This window comes from Ambystoma mexicanum, chromosome 5q, assembly GCF_040938575.1.
Source record: "Ambystoma mexicanum isolate Mex_15411 chromosome 5q, UKY_AmexF1_1, whole genome shotgun sequence".
NCBI lineage: Eukaryota > Metazoa > Chordata > Amphibia > Caudata > Ambystomatidae > Ambystoma > Ambystoma mexicanum.
The window spans coordinates 1,077,712,850-1,077,732,925 of NC_090933.1; the positions used below are offsets into that span (position 1 = coordinate 1,077,712,850).

The 20,076-nt window shown below is 44.4% G+C and overlaps 1 protein-coding gene across 1 annotated transcript in view; it reads right to left on the bottom strand.

Annotated features, from left to right (window-relative positions):
* Window positions 1-20,076, bottom strand: part of ATAD2 (ATPase family AAA domain containing 2) — a 750,324-nt gene that overhangs the window by 688,682 nt on the left and 41,566 nt on the right. Inside the window, exon 2 of the mRNA XM_069621583.1 lies at window positions 14,228-14,457. Coding sequence (XP_069477684.1) covers window positions 14,228-14,457 — 230 coding nt within the window. The remainder of the gene's footprint in view (window positions 1-14,227; window positions 14,458-20,076) is intronic.

Below are 20,076 nucleotides of genomic sequence, written 5' to 3' on the forward strand. Positions count from 1 at the left end.
GATTACAAAGGAAACATTACAAAGCAAACTACTTTTGAAACCGACATAAATCACTTTTTTGCAGGATGATCTCAGAAGGTTATCAGGTGAAATCTTGAATGCCTATGACCAAATCATGTACACTGTTTGAGGGTATGCTCATACGAATGTTCCATTTGTGTTGCAACAACAAACCTTATAGTATATGGTTCGGGATCATTTTAAAGTACTTTGTGCGGAAATGCTCTGCGCGATGAAAGATTTTAAGATTATTCAAGGAATGTACACAAGATGTGGAATTAGAAGAGGCACAGGGACCAGACATATACATAACATGAAATTCAATTTGGCATCACATTGCATTAGGAATACAATTTTGTAATGTTGCAATGTTTTCAAGTCCGTCAAGTTGGTTATGTTTGTTTGCATGGAAATGAAATTTGCTCGATTACACCATACAAAAACACTTTTTCAGCTGAATGTTGCGGTCGCCCAAGAGAAGGTCACGGTTTCGAAGCAAAGTAAGTAAACAAGGGTAAAGAACGAACCTGTTTATTTTGGTGAAGTTTTTAAGTGGATGTTTTAGTCGTAATATTTTTAGTTGGAAAATCCCATCTTCTGTATGTGTGCTAAACATTGAGCATGTTTTTCTAAAAATCTATAGAGGCCCAGAAGGAAGAGGCGTATAAAGACAGACAACTGAAACCAAAGATGTCGCTTGCCAAACCGATTTCACAATGGACTAACTACTATTTGAGGCGCAGCGTGGTCCACTCAATATTCAGACTTGTGATGCATATGTCCAGGGGCCAGAAAATGAATGGAATCTCACCTGGAAACCGTACAAAGTTACCATGGACCATTGCTACTTTGTGCAAACTCGACCAGATGAAACTGAAGACAATGACCATTCATTTCAATTGCTCGTAGACCCTTTGACACAATCTACACCCTCTAAAAAATGTTCCCCCCTCTAAACTTTTTCCACCCCACAAACATTCAATGTTACCCGTTTCTCCAATTAATACGGTAACATCACAGCCTGAACTAACAGAGGCTGAAGCGTGAACGTAATTGACTGAGGATTTTGCTCAAGATCTCGACTTCAGTTTGCCTAGTTTAGGGGAATTGTCCACCACTGTCGAGTCACAAAACACAGTACCGCTGGGCGATTGGCTATTAAAAGGAGCAAAAATACATAGTATCCGACAGCTGCCTACTAGAGATTATACAAATGCTGAAATGTGAACATTAAGAGGCAATATATTCCGGGGAGCCATTAGTGAATGAGTCTCTCTTGTATTGCAAGGCATCAAGCCCAAATCCGGGCCAGCTGTGCCTCCCTCCAGAATACCCAGTACTACAAATATCAAAAGGGAATTCTTATTCCCTGCTATTAGTCATGCCTGGAAAGTCGAACAGATGTCAATGTACAGTACATTCTCTGGCAAACATTTCAGGCTAGCTCGCGACGTACAGTGCGACAGTCCAGGATTTTCCACCAAGTACTGCACATACAACTTTAAACACATGGAATGTAAAAAGAAAATAATTGCAAGTTCGGTGATCGTGCAGGTCTCTGAAGTACATCATCTGTGGCCATGGAGAAACATGGTTTCATTAAATCCATCGAACATCTGGAAACTAGGAGAACGCAAATAGACCCGATAGCCACCGGCAGGCACATTTCAATAGCCAAGGCCATACGGGAGCAGTTTCCACATATTCAGCATCAATTTGATGCATGGTGCGTTGCCAAATCAATAAAAAAATTACAGCTGCTGGTTGAAAAAATAAAATAAAAAGGGGTTCTGAAAATATTTTAAAGTGCTGTCAGTCTATCAGCAACCATCTTTGGTGGAGCTCCAAAACTCTAGCTGAAAAATGGCGTTCATTATTCCAACGTACACTCATGGACAGAAAACCAAAATTTTCACGAATGTGCACACTGACCTTTATCGAGGGAGCAGGAATGCAAGAAGTGGTTGGTGCCATGTTCCCCTACACACAAAGCACTTGATGAGATTGTGTATGATAAAACGCTTTCAAGAGACCTAAAGGGACTCTCGGAATTCTGTCAGTGGAGATTTTGAGGTGTTCCATAATATGTGCCTAAAGTACAGGCCCAAAAAGGTTGCATTTCAGCATAGATGGTATGGAGGCCAGAACAAGACTAGACTGTACTTGCACACAACGAGAACGTTAAGAGGGAAGAAGCAAAAACTGCAGGAACATTTGAGATGCTTAGTTACCTCATAGCCTTTACAAAACGAGGCAAACAAAGGGTGGCCAAGCCAATATACCAGGATATGGATTTTGAATTTGTGAAAGTTCTGACATTGACTTGTGTTGGCCATGGATACTCATGGAATGGATCCCGATTTTGTTCCCAGGACACACAAAATGCCATAAAACATTGCAAACGAGCTTTGTCCTCAAAAATCAGAACTTGTTGAAAGCCCTGTTCGGCCTTCAACAAGTGCTGTTCGGCCCTTGGAATGTGTGGGATCTTTAATACAGTGTTCGAATCCCAGAGAGCCGCAGTGGCATTGTGGTCAGACGCATCATTCAAACCCAGATTCAGGTTCCCTAGTAAAATGGATCTAGACGTAGGTTTAATGTCAGTGCCCATAATGCGCATAAGGTAGTCTTCGAATGTGAGGATAGGGCCGAAGGGCGGTATACAACATGGATGGAAATAGTGTCATTGAGTGATAAGGTCCGTTTGGCAGAGTAGGTCGCAGTTCCCTTACACTATGAAGCTAGAACTCATTTTGTAGATGTAGAAAGTTCAAAGGAGGCATCAAAGAACAAAATCAATGCTCTACATTTGCAAAGCCAAGCCTACAGGTCTTCATGAATGCTGGTTTGGTTTTAGACTCTGAAATGTTTAAGAACCCTTAGGCATATTTAATGATAACAGACAGAAGTGAACAAGTACGAAATGTTGTGGCGTTTGCTACATTTAACTGTTGCCAGTACATCCTTCACTGTAGAATATTATTAGATTCTGGAGAGGACGACAATTATGTGAAAAAGAAGAGCAGGTTATCGCAAAATATGTGTGAAATATTGATCAGGCATAGATTGAACAGGCAAATTGGGCAATCACTTTTTCCAAAACCCTAGAATAGGATGACAATGTTCAACAGCATCATGTATATGAGAGGTGTTGACTGTACAACTGTTAGTGAATACCTCTGTATATAGTTTTCCTCACAACGTTAAGAAAACAAGTTTTGATCAAAAAGTTGTTTTATGCATTTATATTTTCAAAAAGTTAAAGAGATCTAAATCCAGGACCAATTCACTATAAAATGTTTGTATTGGATACGTTTTAAGCATGGCAACTACAAACTGGACAGGGAAAATGGGTAGTGTAGTTTTACATGTGTTAAAACTACAAAGTGGCATACTATTTCGCCGTTGGCAAAAGGCGCTTTACAAATGTAATTAATTGCAAATGAAAACACTATTACAAACTCAGTCTGGTCTCATTCAGTGATGTTAACTCTGAACAGATCTTTTTTAAACTCAACTTTATTGCAATTTTAAAACAAAGAATGCATATGTTGAATAGTTTAACAGATGAAATAATTATTGCAGCAAATAGTACTTAAAGCTAGTACAAAGTAAGCAAAAGAGGTGGGGGGTGAGCACTAAATGGCAAAGGTATGTTGTACAAACATGCACTTGCCACGAGGCGGATCCGCCGACAGCTCTATCCAGGTTTTGTTCTAGGTGGGGCTTCCATCGCTCACTACTGGCGACATGTCCCAAGGGGTACTTATGTAGGTCACGCGTAGTGTATCCTGATGGTTTTCTTTTCTCCTCTGCCCCAGCGTTATTGGACCCTCAGACGAGATACATGATGGTTTAAAACTAGGATACTTGTGGCAAGGAGATGGTTTGGGTGGGGCGTAGTGTAGTCCATTTCCGGTAGGGAAACCAAGCTTTAAAATCCTCAAAGGCCACGGTTGTAAGAGTCTCTGAACTGGCCAGGTGTGCCCCCAAACAATTGGTTTAATGCTTTTGGATTCAGTCTCGGAGCAAAGGTCGGGTTCCCTGAAACTGGAGAAAGAGCCCAGGCCCGGCTGCATGTCCCAGGATCTATGGGCTGCAACCCAATAGAACGGGGTCTCCTTCAGAGTCCAGGAGTGAATCGCCTTGCGACCGCTCATGTCTCCTCAATCGCAAGGGTGACATCAGGGGGGGAAGAGAGTGCTTGCTCCATGCATGGCCACCCTGAATGTGTATGGCTCCCCCTCCATTTCCCTAGGTGTGCCAGAACAGCTGCCTTAAGATACCCATGTACATTTGTGACACCCAGCCCTCCAAAGGCTATGGGCCGGAAAAGAGCTTTACAAGACACCCTGGGATGTTTACCTCCCCATATAAACCTGAAAATCTTCTGAATACTTCATGAGCAGGAACTGCAGGAAAGCCAATAGGAAGATAAATAGAACAATCTTGGCAGGACATTCATCTTAACTGAATGTATGCGTCTTAGCCATGAGATCTCCAAGGGGAACCATCTCTCCTGTGAAGGCATCATGAAGCAAAGCACAGGCAACAGATTCCAAGTTCCAACAAACAGTCTATTAACTCAAACGCCAGGATGATGTCTGGCTTAACTTGACCTATTCTAAGGTGGGATTTCCCTACCTAAATAAACTAAGGATAGTCTAAGTCAGTAAGTGCAACTTAAAAGTCTGTCCAAAACATACTTGTCCTCACAACTAAAGCTAAACAATGTGTAGGGATGTCAGTAATGAAAGAAACTGTGTTCAAACTAAAGTTTTGAGCTACTTCCAGCTCCAGGCTTGCCCTTCGCTCCCTTCCCCAACTTCAAGACAGTTCCAACAAAAGGACCTCAGGGTTTCCTTCACTAATCACAACACAGTTCCACATGATTGTCTCGGGGTTCTCTTCCCCAAGTTGGTGTATAGGCGCTAAAGAAGTTCACAGTTCAGGCTTCAAATTCACAGTCAAAACAACTTGTTTAGTTTACATTTTGCTTCCATCACTCGAACAACTTTTAGGCCGACCAGCCTTAGCCTCTTGACTTCTCTTGGTGTATTTACTCCAAGGAAGGGTTCCTCGGTTTAGGTGTAGTTGTCAGACTACACGGTCCACCCATCAAAGGTCATGCAACTGATAACCCATGATGCTTTACAACAGTAAGTCCACTTATTTTTCTGGTGCACTTTTAATGGCTTTTGTCAACATGTGATTATCACACACTTTCTTCGTGGTATTTCTCCTGGTTACCACTTCACTTTCACACTATCCAATAGTGGGTTGTTTTTTTGCTCATTCTCACTTCATTTGCAAATGTTCTCTTTAAATACATTTTGTTCGTAAATGCACATCACGTTCAGTTTCATTAATGTGGTATTCTCATCTTTCCTTCAGTTTAGCATTCAAACAGATTACATGCTGGTCGAATTGTTCGGTATTAAATAGTTCACTTTTTGGTCTCCAGCCCCCTTTATCATGTATTCTTGCTTGTTCGGCATTCGCCGTCACCCACACCACGCCCCTTGGATCGCCCAGACCCGAGTGAACCTTCCCCATCACTCACCAGCGTGCAGCCACTGCTTGTGTCTCCAAGTGCTTGTTCGCACCCCTCCCTCCCACCCAAGGAGCTCTGGCGAGCAGAGCTTGCAGCCTCCATCTTTCCTGCAGTGGTTGGCAGCGTCTGTGCTCCCCACTTCCAATGGGCAACACAGCAATGGGCTTCGCTCAGCTCCAAACCCTCTTGTGGCCTGCAATGGCCTCTCCGTCTTCCTAGCTTCACTTCTCTCAGCGCCCTTTTTCCCAGCCCATATACTGCCTGCTCCACCTCGGATGGCCACGCTTTCCAGCCCTGCTGCTTCCCTGGTCTGCTGCTTCCCTGGTCTGCTGCTTCCCTGGTCTGCTGCTTCCCTGGTCTGCTGCTTCCCTGGTCTGCTGCTTCCCTGGTCTGCTGCTTCCCTGGTCTGCTGCTTCCCTGGTCTGCTGCTTCCCTCTCCTTTTATATACCTGCAACCATTGAAAAGGTTGCAGGTGTGCACACTTTGTTGTACTTGCCGGACCATTTATTGGGACATGCCTCCCCCTTACAACAGTCCTCTGGCCCCCTTCTCATCTGAATACTACAATGCTCTGAATGAGGGGAAATTTTACAATAGCCTATAAAGGAAGTGTAAGGTTGGTTCTCTTTAGAAAAGGGGGGATAGCATGCCTCGTCTATGGACCTCTCCTTTGCCCTCTTCCTAGTATTCCTGTGTCGAGTATGTATTCTGGTATCCCTGGAAGAGGGAAATGGGTAGCAATATCCCATAAATACAGCTGGCATTGAGTGTTCATCATGGAATGGAAATTGGGGATACTGTGTCTCACCCAAAGACATCCCCAAGTCTCCCCTTCCCAGGTGATCCTCCCTCGCATCCCCACCCAGATGGTTGGGATCCAAGAGCAATGGCCCTTCCCTGGCCAAATGAGCAGAGTTTGTTGACGGAAAAAGAAGTGAGGACGGCTCTGCATGGAGTGACATGTATTCCTAGATACTCCAGAGATCTACTCAACCATTGCAGGGGTTATTCGCCCTCCAGGCGGTTTATCCCATGCGTTCATTCTGAAACATTCAGTGCCGTGGGATATAGAGAGTTACGATTATTTTCTTTTAACTATGATACCACCAAAAACCTCAAGTTCTCCATCATTTGAGGAAGTGATTGCTCTGTGGTACTAAGGAATAGTAATATGTCATCTGCGTAAAGGGCTATTTTATGGGTGGTTGGACCCACTGCGATCCCATGAAGGGTTTGTGTGAGCTAATATTGCTTGCGAGATGTTCCATTCCAATGGCAAATAGGAGGGGAGCTAGAGGGCAGCCTGGACTTATGCGCCTTTTAACATAAATTGGTTGTGTGATCATCAACTTTAATCCTCATGAAGGGAGCCGCCCAAATGACTGACCCACATTCTGAAATTATGGCTGAATCCAACAGATATTACAAAGGTCCACGAGAAAACCCTATTCCAGCCTGTCAAATGCTTGGTTAGCATCCAGCGCCACCAGCAAGAAAGCCAATTTGGTCTGTCTGCCTAGTGTTCTAGGAGTTTTATCATGGATAGATCCTTTTGTGATGCCGTATTGATTCGGGTATACAAGGATGGGTAGGACCGCCGACAGCCTCTGTGCAAAGATCTTACCCAATATGTTCGCCTCCACATTCAGCAAGGCAATATGACGATACAAGTTACACTTCCACCGGTTTACTGGGCTTGAGGAGGACAATCATTGCCAATTCTGCCATTGTGGGGGGGGGGGGTGGGGGGTCAGTTTTTGAAGCTAGGAATGAATTGCACAGATTTATTAATAGGGTACTCAGGAAGGCTTTGAATTGTTTGTAGAAGTGGGCCAGGTAGCCGTCTGGACTGGGAGCTTTATTGAAGAGGTGATTCCAGGGGCACCCTGTCCTCGTCAGAAAGTCTAGGGAGATTAGCCTGCTTAATATATTGTGTGATTTGCTGTGCGTTGTCTGTAGAGCCAGCCGACATCAGCTAGGAAAAGTATGTGTCCACTCCCTCACATTTCTTTGCTTTGTCTGTGTTAAGAGGGGCGTGCAAGCATGCAATTCCGTTCCTGACTTCAATTTGGAGTCCAATAGCCTGTGGGCCTTGTTCCCCTGAAATGTGGTAGCTCTGCTTTGTTGAGGTGATTGCATGCGCCGTGCGGTCGGCTGTGCTGACAGCTTCTTTTCTGTGTTTGACACCATCAGCCCAGATTGTGAGGGCACGGACAACTACACCGCTCATCTCGTGGTCAGCCGCTCCTCCGGAACAAGGAGGAACTTCAGTTGCGTTGCGTTGCCTGACAACACCAGAAAATATTGGCCATCCCCCCTGCCTCACTGTACTGTCTATGGCCGTCCACGGCGGCAACACGCGGCTGTAGCCACGACACCCTGTATCCTAATTTCTTCCCATCAACACACAGGCAAATAATTTCCTGGCACCAGCTTTTCCATCAAGGTACTGGTTTCAATATCCACGCTGTCATCTGAAAGCCCTTCAAGTACCCGTGTTTACTCCAATCTCATCTATCCTTTGGTTTGCAATACTAGCGCCACCATTGACCTGGCCCTTTGGAATGCCAGGTCATTGGGCAATAAATACACTGCGGTCTTGGACATATTCCTTAAAACTCCACATCCATTTCCTATGTATTACTGAAAATTAGATTTTACCCCATAATACTACAGTTGCTGCTACTCTTACGACATCTGTTCGTTTTCCCCACCCCACCACCCCCAAGCCACTAGTTGCGGGTGGGAGGGAGGGGGGTACACTGGCATTCTCTATCATCCTTCTTTCTTTTCTATACCTCGCCCTATAATTCCCCTTTACTCTTTTGAATTTACATACAAAATCTTTGCTACACCACACGCCATCTCATTTATTATTGTTCATCGTCTTCCTGGACCGGTTGGTTCTTTCTGTAATGATATTGATCATCTTCTATCCCATATCTTGCCTAGTCCTACTCCTCTTGTATTACTTGGGGTCTTTAACCTCCATCTCTACTGTACACTCTACCCTTTTCTCTCTGTTCTCGACTCCCATTTTCTTTCGCCTCTTGCGATCGGAGCATGATCTGCAGGTCTGAATCCCGGCAAGGCCAACTCAGCCTTTCATCCTTCCAAGGTCGATAAATGAGAACCAATTTCGGTTGGGTGATATGTGCGCTGTAAAGCGCTTTGGATAAAGGCGCTATATAAATAACATTATCATTCTCTTGATACAAATTTTACTCTCAACCTTTACTGCCTCGCCTGTATCTGCCTTACCCATCTATAGTGGACACTCCCGTCCCCTGCACACCTAAATTAACTGAAAGGGAACTTTCAGTCAGATTTCAAAATGTTTTCAATGAATAAGAAACAATACTTCCTATAATTTAAGAGATCAACTAATTGTATCAGTTTTTTAATCCAACGTTCAACTAACGTCTCATTCAATAAATGAAGTTTATGTATATTATAATCATATACATCATAACAATTCAAAGGTTGCATAACCCCCAGGATTTTTTATATTTCATGATATGGTTTAATGTTCTAACTTACTTTTTCTGCGACTTAATGGTGAAAGATTTACATTTCATGAATTGTGGGGGTGGAGAAATTGGCAGTCACGTATTTGGGCATTCAGCTCCAGAGAGATCCGATTTTCTTTTAACTATGATCCCATGCCGCAGACTCTGAAGACCTAGCTTCCCACCACCTCTCCCTACTATGCCCACCCCACCTACCCCCCCCAAACACCCTCAGATGATCTCTTGGTGCGGTCAGATGATATCCGTTCACATGAAAGTCAATGCTCAAAATCTTCTCGCCCTTGTCTAAGATTATCCCAGACTGTTATTTTAAGAGAATTACAGAGTATGCAGAATCAATTTATTAGGCAAAATAAAGTCCCCAGAATTAAACACTCAACTGTCACTTTGCCCAGGGATTGCGGCATGTTTTGCTACCCAGATATCCAGCATGATTAGAAAGCTGCACAGTTGAGGATCCTATTTGAGCACCCGGACTTATCTTTTTAGGTTGAGATTTGAGGTCCTCTAGATAAGAGATTTACTATGGGCCCCACTTCATATGGTGTCCCAGAAATTAAGGAAGCCTCAGACTCTGGGCGTTTTATAGTCCCTATACAGGAAAACAGACAGGCCTTAATTGTCGACGTGGCCATGCCCTTTATCCTCCCTCGGTCTGGACCCCCCCCATGGACATAGCGAGGCAAGGGTTTCGTCAGCTGCAGGAGTGGTCAGACAATGGATTTGAGAAATATATTTTTTTTAACTGTTCAATGAAGGAGGAACAGGCAGTCCAGTCATAAAGGACGATCAGGGATGGAGCGCATAATGTTTTCAGAGATACGATGGGCAACCAGTTTTGTAGATTTAGTCAGGCTTTCGGTTAAAGGTTACCCTTCACAAAACGGTCCAAGGAGCATATCTGGAATTGAAGCAACAGAAGAACCTCCTGGTGAAAGAAGGTACGGTTGTAGGTCAGGAGACAGAGCAGTTTTGGGTATTCTTGTACATTTGATATTTAAATAATAAGTAAAAAGGCTTTACTATCCCTAATTTGGGGATTTCCCTGCCAAACAAAACCAACCAGGGTGCTAGTGGTCTACTGTGCAGTCCAAAATAAACAGTCTGCTGCCTGTTCAAAAACGAACCTACACTGACCCTACCACTTAAGCCAAAAATAAAAACCCAAGAGAGCGACTCCTGGATAGGCTTCTCCAGCCTTGGGCGATCATTTTTCAGATGACTAAAAACCATCTCCTGAACTAGCTTGTACAGTTCCTCTAGGAGTTTTTGACTCCCCTTCGTAAACGTCTCCTGCCCTGCCGTCTCGGTTTCTGACTTAGTGTTTTCTTAAGTGTCACTGAAAGTCTCAATATCTACTATAAGATGCCCCTTTACTTTGTTCCTGTTCTCCATATTCTTCTGGTTCTTCAGCTCCTTATGAATAACATATCTGATGTCAGGACTCTCCTTGCCTGGTTTTCCGATTTTCTCTTTGGGGCAAATATAGTAGACCTAATAGTTCCTCTTGACTAGTTTGTGTATTATTGAGACAAGTAAAATAGCTCTGTAATGATGCTCATTCTCTTGGTTCTCCCTCGTGTCACTGTGGAGTTAGCAGATTCCAGTGATGGGTTTCACCCTTCCTAGTATTAGGCCATTCAATGGAACATGTAGGTATGTCCCTGAATGATTCTGACTCTTGATATTTGGTTATTCACTGGGACGAGTAGGCTGATGGTACTCTTTATCCACGTGATCCTTCCCGGGTCTCCCGTCTTCCCAGTTACCATGCTCCAGACAGGTTGGCATCACCGGGACTGAAGTCAGGATAGGGACTGAAGTCAGGATGGCTTCGGCTTTCACTCAGACGTTGTGTGGCTCCGCGGGGACAGCATTATAGCGCTCTCAACTTTGTTGCCATACTGCAGTGTCCACCTCTCATGGGTCAACACTGCCACTCATGACTAGCTCTCTTGGGGTTTGCTTCCTGTTCTCCTTGGCCTTCTGCTCTTTCAGCTCTTCCTCCACACAACTGGTTGCTTCCTCCAGGCTGAGGCACTCCAGGTCTTGGTCAGCTTCCACGACACTGCAGATTTAAAACTCCCAGGTTTCACTTCCCCTTGACAGTGATCCTTCCTTCTTATGATGGACTATGATCTTCGTGTTTTTCTCTTCTAGTTGGGAACTCTATTGCTCATTCTTTCTTACTCGTCGCAGTACTGTTGGCTTCCAACCACTGCGCAATCAGTATTACTAGCTCATTCTTCACAGTAGTAAAACTAGATATTTCTTCAGATTGAATCTTGGGTCCTAAAGGCACAATAACCAACAGTGGCTTGTTCTGAAGCCCCTATATTACAGTTGGTCCACGAGAAAGGGTTTTAGTAAGTTACTCTACTGAGCGGGAGTCCTTGTCCACAAGAGGGGAGTCTCTCCCAATGAGGTTCCGCTTACAGCCACCCCTAGGGGGAATATTGCGTAGTGGCCTCACCTCTCTAGCCTCACAAGGAAAGGCTGACCCTGCAGGAAGAAGCAGTTGAATCCCACGATCCACAGTTGCCACAGATTTAGATACAGCCCAAGAAAAGACTCACCAGCAGCACTGGCGAGAGGGGAGAACAGTACCCTGCGTCCAAGAAACCATTTAGAGGAGGTTTGTGGTTTCCCGAGGCGGCACTGTGGCCTTTGGCAAGTAACCAGACTGCTCCAGCGAGGACACACTTAGGGAAGTAATATTACTAATTCTGTGGTTCCGAGGTCAAGGATTTGAGTCAGAGGAGCAGAAACGCAAAGATGTTTCAGTCTCCGGTAGTCGGCGAAGTCAACTTTGTGCTCAGGATCTGGCATTTTATGGATTTGGAAGGGGTCTGCTTGGCCCAGGTAATTGTTGAGGCACACTGCTGAGGAGCCTCCCACAGCAACAAGACGGGGGATACAGTTTTAGGACACCGCAGCACAGGTACCTAGAGCTTCCCGTTTCTGGGGTGGGGGACCCGGAGTCAGGTGGTGGTAGGATGGATGGTGGGTGGGGAACAGAACCAAGGCACTTGCTTGATGCCCCGGTATGAAGAAACTAAGGCCAAATGGCAGAGTCTTCAGGGTCTGAGCAGCAAAGTGGTCCTCATGTCTGGATCCAACAAATGCAGGTATGGTCAGGAGCTTCAGGGAGATGGGATCTTCGAGTCGGATGGGTGGTCCATTGGACAAGAATGAAGGAGCAACAGTCAGTACCTTCTGGTCTTCTGGAGAGGAATAGCTTCACCATGGATTGAGTGGAATGTTAAAGGATGTGGGTGTAAAGCTTCAGTCCTTCCGAGTAGCAGGGCTTCCAGAAGGGCAGGTAGAGTTAAAGCAGTAGATCAGGTGAGTGAATTGGGAGGGGGGATTAGTTTACTTGTACAGCCCCGCAGGAGGCATCGAGTGAAAACTGCACCCAATCGCACACCAAGTATTATTTCAAAAAGAGGGGTAGTCAGCAAACGGCTTAACAACTCCCTCCCCCTTGTCCCCCCCCCCCCCAGCACACCCAGGCTGAAAGAAAGGGAACCCACTCTATCTCAGACAATCATTTGCGTCAGGAAAAGAAGAGCAAGGCAGACATCAACATTTGCAGTCGGCTAGAGTAAGAAATGGTGTGCTTGGTGCATGTGGAGACCGAGCGAAGTAGTAACTTGAAACTGCATATTTTCACCCTTCAATAAGGAATAACCAATGACTGCTTCAGGAAAACAAAGGGTACCTCAATTTAGCGATGCAGAAGAACAACCAAAAAATAATAAAATTTAAAAAAAAAACCCACACAAAAAAAGGCCCCCGCTATTCCACACAAAGGAAAAAGCTTCCACCGGCCTAGCGCCATCTTTAACTGGTGGCAGGGGGTGCTCTTTGGGCCACATCAGGTATCCTGCCTTAGGTGTCAATAGGTACTTCTAAGGCAATGCAAAAAAGATAGAGCCACTCAGTCGGGCTTTGAATTAGGTCTGGTGGCTGGGAGGGAAAAACAAAGTAAAAAAAACATAGAAAAGTCAGCCCAATGCACGGGGTGGGGGGGTTTTGGTGGAACCTCAGAGGGTGGGGACAACCTAATCAAGAAAAAGTGTACCTTCTACACAACAGGGTCGGAACACCGCAGCACGGAGCACCATTCGACCTCTTCAGATTGGCTAACCAGCCCACCCCCCCCCCAGAAGATTTGGGAAGCTATCACCAGGCGCTACAACACTATACAGGACCAAATATCATCGTGCTGCCTTGATACCACTACGGTCAAAACACGCGTTGGCTCCCCTCTCACCTGTACCTAGCCAATCGCTAGGCCTTTTGGTTTCATGTGTATCACAACATTAAAACCTTCACTGTTGACAAGTCAGGAGTTTAGCTCCATTATTTCAATATCCAAGATCTAACTAACTAATGGCTACAACAACTGGTTAACAAGCCACCCGCCAGGGCCACTAACATACAAGGTTTGTCAAATCATTCGACAACTTACCCACTGGGAACATTGGAGTTTTGGTTCCCAGACAAACCATGTGCCAGGACGCAGGCAATACCACAGCAACCACGGCCTATTTGCCTTTAAACTCGAACTAAACCAGACTCTTTGGGAGTCGCCACAAATACAATTGTACCCTATCGGGTCACACTATTCCAGCAACATTGCAAAGAGGCAATTTAGTTTGCAGTGATTCAGTATACAATTTATCCAACTCACTCCTTCAAATCCATTATATACAAACAGAAACCTCCAAAGTGACAAATGTTGGTAGAAGGGGCACAAAATTTGCACTTGCAGTTGGCTAGTGAAAGTTTACTATTGGCGAGTAAGAAATGTTGTGCTTTGGCCAGATATAGATTTCAGGTGGCAAGTGACTTTTTGATGGCTGGGTAGTTAGTTACAACTTGAATGTCTGCCCCTTGGGTGGTTGCATTTTAACAAATAGAAACTAGCCATGTCTAATTAATGAAGCTAAAAACAGAAAATAAATAGGATGATTTATTCAATGTATAGTTTCGCAGGTAGCAACTAGATACCAGAGTGTGAAATTCAAGGATGCTGATCAAAATTGAAGCTGGTCTGCAACAGGAAAACCATGCATGAATCAACTTAGGACCTACGGCATGGTCCAGAGTTTAGCCTGAAATTCAAAGTAGGATTACCTGGTAAAGCGTTTCCCCTCCACTTTCTTCTCTGCACGTGTGGGAGCTTCTTGGCTTTTATCAAAACTAGAGTCGGAAGAGTTCTGCCCATTTATAGGCCTTTTCCGTAATGATCTCAATGCATGCCCGCCATTTTCATTAGTAGACAAACAACTTTGGCTGGAACGTAGGACTTTCTTGGGGGACCGCAAAGCGGGCCTATCAAAGTTCTCCTCATCAGAAAAGTCATCCTGGGGAATAAGAAAAGAAAAAATAAAAGAAAAGGGTATTATAAACTTCTACAGAAGAACTGGTTTACTCAAACTATATTCAGCACTAACCGAAATTCTAGCAATCACCTACAGCATATCAAACACATGGGCAACACTTGACCAAACAGAAAAGACAGGATAAAACAAGACAAGTAAACAGTAGGTCGCTGAGCATGCCATTAGTAGCAACTACGATACTTTTTTTTGCTTTCTAGATCACAGTGCAGCGGTAGAATTTTTTTTTTCTACTTCATTAAATTGGAAGGACACCCAATTCTTTGTCTTTTGATCTGTCCGTGGCTTTATGGACACCAAGGCTGAGACTCTCCAAATGTTCTGGTTGAAAGCTTAGAAACCGTTTGGGTTGCTTCTTGATTCGTTTTATATCACCACAATGGAGTTGGTTTGACAGGGTCAGTTCAGCGATAGGCCGTGGATGCTGTCAAAAGGATTTGCATTCTGATCAAATCATTGGCAGAAATTCTGGTTTAGCTTTGCTAGATGTTCATCCAACATCCTCGATGGCCAGCTCTCTATGCAGGTCCGATGTTCTTGTGAAGGGTGGGGCTCCAGCAGCTATCCTTAAGGCTTGGTTTTGAGTTTTCTGGTGCGTTTGGATAGGTGATTTGTGCAGATTCATGCACACATCAGAGATAAACAAACTTGGGATAAAAGGGATACCGACACATTTTCCAGTCCAACAACACGGGGTAGAAGGGAGGGGTGTTGATAGCTTATTTATAACAGCTTTGACCTCACATTGATGGCCTCTGAGAAGGATACCAAGAGGAAATATTTGGCTTTAGTCCTTCAGTGACAAGAGGAAGTGTACACTAGCTACTATACATGCTCCCAATTCCAGACAAGGCAGGTTTATTCAGGCAATGCTGGTCAAATTAGAGATTTTTGCCAATGGTCAAATAATATTGGCAGACTAATATGGCCTGGGACCCGGGGGTGGACAGGTGGTCAGGGACAGCACACTCCGAGGGCAATCCCTCGAAGGAACACAAGTAGATCAAGGCTCTCCTTGGAAGATGCATGGAGGGAAAAGAGGGACACTGCGAAAGGTTATACCTACTACTCATATGTTCATAGGACCTCGAGGATAGACTATATATGGTGGTCACCATCATTGTTGGGTCTGGTCATGGATGTAGAGGTGGGAGCAATGGCTTTATCTGTTCATGCTTCTACTGTATCCCTTAGATTGAGGAAAGCAGGCTCTCTGGGGCTACGGAAGTGGAAATACCCCACATATATATTTAAAGAGGAGATCAGAGCTGCTATAGAGAAGTAATTTCAATATAATAAACAGGGGGATACGAGCCAGCCTATGCTGTGGGAAGTGTTTAAGGGCACAATTACAGAAAAGATTATAGGCATAAAAGCCGGACGAAATAGAGAAAGTAGACTCCTGAAAAGGGAACTGGAAGATAAATTAAAACAAGTTATGGCTCGTATGGATGTAATGGATGTAGGTGCTAGTGGAGCTGGGGGAATGAGTAAGGATGGAATATAGGGCAGCTACAGGCCAATTACACATTTTACAAACAAAGGCAGCAGAGCTTTCACAGTCATACCTCAAACGGAAGAATTAAATAAAAGCAAATAAGGCGGACTGTCTCTTGGCAAGATTATTAAGTACAGAGGAAAAATCTAGAACCATATTAAAGATTAAAACGGAAAGAGGGCGAGAGCTCAGAAACCCAAGACAATCTGCCAATTCTCCAATTATATACAAAGAACTCTATAAATGAGACAATCCTTTTGTGCAGTCCCAAATAGAATATTTGGATAAATGGGACCTACCCGTAAATAGCTGTACATGAGAAAGACAAGCTAGAAAAAATGATTACAATAGAGGAGGTCTATAAAGCTAGTGTCCTTGCCAATCAATAAATCTCCAGGCACTTTACAGCCGACTTGTACAAAACCTTTACAGAAAGTCAAGGGGTGGGGGGGCTCACGCCAACTTTGGAGGAGGCAAAGGATATATTACGGCCAAAGACCGGTAAAAGAACACGAACATTTGTGGCTCATATAAACCGAATCGAAAATTAATATAGATGCTAAAATAACATCCTAGCATCTCACCTGGACCAGCTTCTTGCAAAACAACAGACCAAGCAGGCATAATTCGAGGTAGGCAGACAGGCGATAAAACTGAGGATTGCACATATGGTAGAAAAAGTAACAAGAAATGTATCCCGCCCCTTCTTATTGCCCTGGATGCTGAAAAAGCTTTCGACAGGGTGGAGTGGCAGTTTCCATTTCATACTATGGGGGAAATGGGGTTTAGAACTAAATGTATAGCTATGATAAAGGTGAACTACACCAGTCAACCGCTGCGCTGACAATAAATGGTCATCTGTCTGGGATCCATCCGGGTAACTAGATGGACAAAACAGGGCTGCCCTTTGTCCCATTATACACAATCCATATGAAACCGCTGTTGGCCATAGTGAGGGCAAACAGGGAAATAACGAATCCATTTCGGGAGAAGGGAACATAAAGTAGCTGCATTTGCAGATGATAGGTTATTCATGCTCACAGGTCCAGAAAAATCCCTTAGAGCAATGACCAGTGAGGTGCATCAGTTTGGGGCAGTGGCAGGTCCGAGAATCAATATGCACAAATCAGGAGGTGCTAAACGCCACGGAATAGTGACGAAGAGCGTCACATTTTTGAATGCCTTTTTATCAACAGAAATATGCCGGGGAAAAATTTCAAGTGTTTTTGTATTTTATTTTTGTATTGGGGGGTTCCTCCCCTAAACCCTTTTTTTTTTATTTACACTTTTTTTAACTAACTAAACCGGAAAAAAAAAATCAAATAAAAAAAAGAAAAGATTCGGAATAATTTTTCGGGGCAAATTTCTTTGACAAAATGCCATTCGAAAATGAGCATGCGACAATTTAACTGGATACCAAACCCAACAATACCAGAGGGTGAAGAACTGGGTCTCACTATATAGCTGGGCAGGCAACTAACACTTAGGGGTCAGAATCACCAAAAAGATCAAAAACCTCATTCGTTGTGGTAATGCTTGTGCGAAATGCGAGCTAGAACATGGCATTGGTGCACAGTCATTTTGGACACTCATCTCCCATCAGTGTAATTAAAGCCTCTGCAGGCCTCGCAGAATAAAAAAGCATTTCAGTAGCGAAAGCAGAGCAAGGTCACATAACTACATAAATATTGTTGCCGAGTATACTTGCTGTGGAGAATAGTTGTGGTATTGTCCACTGAAGGGCGAATACCGGAAGGTAGTCGGAGCGTCCTGCAGGTGCAGAAGGGGTTCTGGGAATGAATGCGAGGAGAGGGGCGCTGGGATTTGCCACTCCTGGCCTTTTTCCACTCTGCTCCTTCCACTTGTGATCTGCTCTTCGGCTGAGAATCAGGCACAACTGAGAAGGGCGGGGACATGCCCCCATAAAGAAGAGGGCATTTTGTGGCAAAGTTAGTTAGAACTTGGACCCATAAGTGATGCAGTCTCGCCGAGAGGGAGAACATTTCGCCTCAGACCGTGTGTGCGTGCGCGCGCGTGTGTGTGTCCCCAATAACTTGTTTGCCTGGAACCGCAAGTGTTCTTCTCACGTGGCCAAGCAAAAGCAAAACATGTTGGTGCTGGGAGCACAGTCTTTGTGCCGATATTGATGCCACAGGATCCTGCTAAATAATGTTTTATTGTCAAAGGTAAAGTTTTGGATTCGGAACGGTGAGAAAAAGAAATGACTCCTACCCCCTACCCACCCTTTTGTCTTTCTTCCTTTAGAGTGGTAATGGGGGAGAAAACGATGTATGCGTGTGCCTTTCTCGAAGTTTTTTTTAACATGAGGGAGGTATAACATCCATTGGATATAATGAGTTCCCTATTTAGGAAAAAAGGGTAGCTCCGCTGGCAGAGACTGTCCTGAGGGAACTATCCCAGGTTGGACTAAGAGCCCATACGATAAACTAGTACAAACCTGGGCATGTGGAGCAGGATTACGTGAGACGTGGGATACAAGTATAGGAGAAGCGAGCCCAGCTAAAGTGGAGAAATGCTTGCATCAAGTTTCTATGGAGAAGTGTAAGGAATGCTCGGCTCTAGGGAGAAGGGGTTGGATTTTAATACATGCCTTTCGTATAATGCATCAACAGAACATAGAATTACAAGCAAATGTTGAAAAATTGGAAAAAGAATTTGTTGCGGAAAAACAAAATGCATTAATGCAGCCGCTCCAAAGGAAATTAGATCATAAGGCAGATAAGTATCAGGCGGTTGCTGAGCGAGCAGCAGTGGGATGCTAATGGTGACGAGGGACATGTCTTTTACAGTTAGCGTACCGAGGATGTAATCACAAGTACCAGGCTACGTCGGATTGGCCGACGAATGATAACAAAATGGTACATGTTGCAGGAAGCTGTTCAAAGAGTTAGGGAACATGTTATGAAGGAGGCCATTTATATGGAAACCCCGGAGCATATGGGGCTGGTCAGTTTCTGCTACAAAAAAATGCCCTTATTCGAAATGCCCCTCCGGCATATAAAGGTATATCTTTGAAGCTATTGGTAGGAATAACGGGCAAAATAACTGATGAAGTGGTAGATGCCATTAGACAATTGGCAGATCTAGGAGAATGGGAAAAGCCAGATGAACGACCTAGAGAAAGGGAGGTTCGACAGTAGGGACTCTCGAGTGTTGAGAAAGGACATGTTTCTGGCCCTGTTAAAGGATGGAGTGCCCCAAGAAGATACTGATGGAATTGAAACACGAGAAATGTACTTGTATAAGAAACAGGGCCTAGATGGGAAGGAGGGGTATAAGCAAGTGAAGCGACAGGAAGTACATAAGCTGAAAAAGGCGGAGGTTCCTTTCGGTCCGTCTCCGAGGGGAGGGGGACTATCAGTCCTCTGACAAATCTGTGCCTTCCCAGCCGACCTACGAAAGATGGGGAGTGCGATGGTGGAAAGGGAATCTAAAAACACACACACACACACACACACACACACACACACTTCGAACAGGATGTGTGTCAAACTCCGGTAGAGACAGCCCATGTTAAGGTGGACAGACAGCCTCATGTGAAAATGAAATTATTTTGGCATTCAGGAAATACACAGGATGTGCAGGCTTTAATTGATACCGGGGCGGAGGCCTCATTAATACAGGGGGAATCCTTCCAGATTTAAGGGACGACATCTACGGGATTGGGAGATAAGGAAACCTCAGCGGTCCAAACGGAAATTGACATGAAATTTGGTCAGTTGAAGAGACATCAGGTGTTAATTGTTCCCCTTACTGAATATATTTTTGTATTTGATATTTTAGAGGGATTGGCCCTTGGATTAGGAGGTAAATTTTACCAATTTGGGGCGAGTGCGTTTACCTGTACACCCGTAGTTGTTGGACAATTGAAAATGCCTCGGGTGCAGGTTTCCGATAGCCACAAAAAGAGCGTCTATGAAACAATATTGGATTTCCGGTGGGCAGAAAGAAATTTTGGAAACCATCAAAAGTTATGTGGAAGCTGGGGTGTTGCGTTCAGTGACCACAGCTTGAACAATCCTATTCTAGCCTATTGAAAAAACAGACGGTACAAACAGAATTGA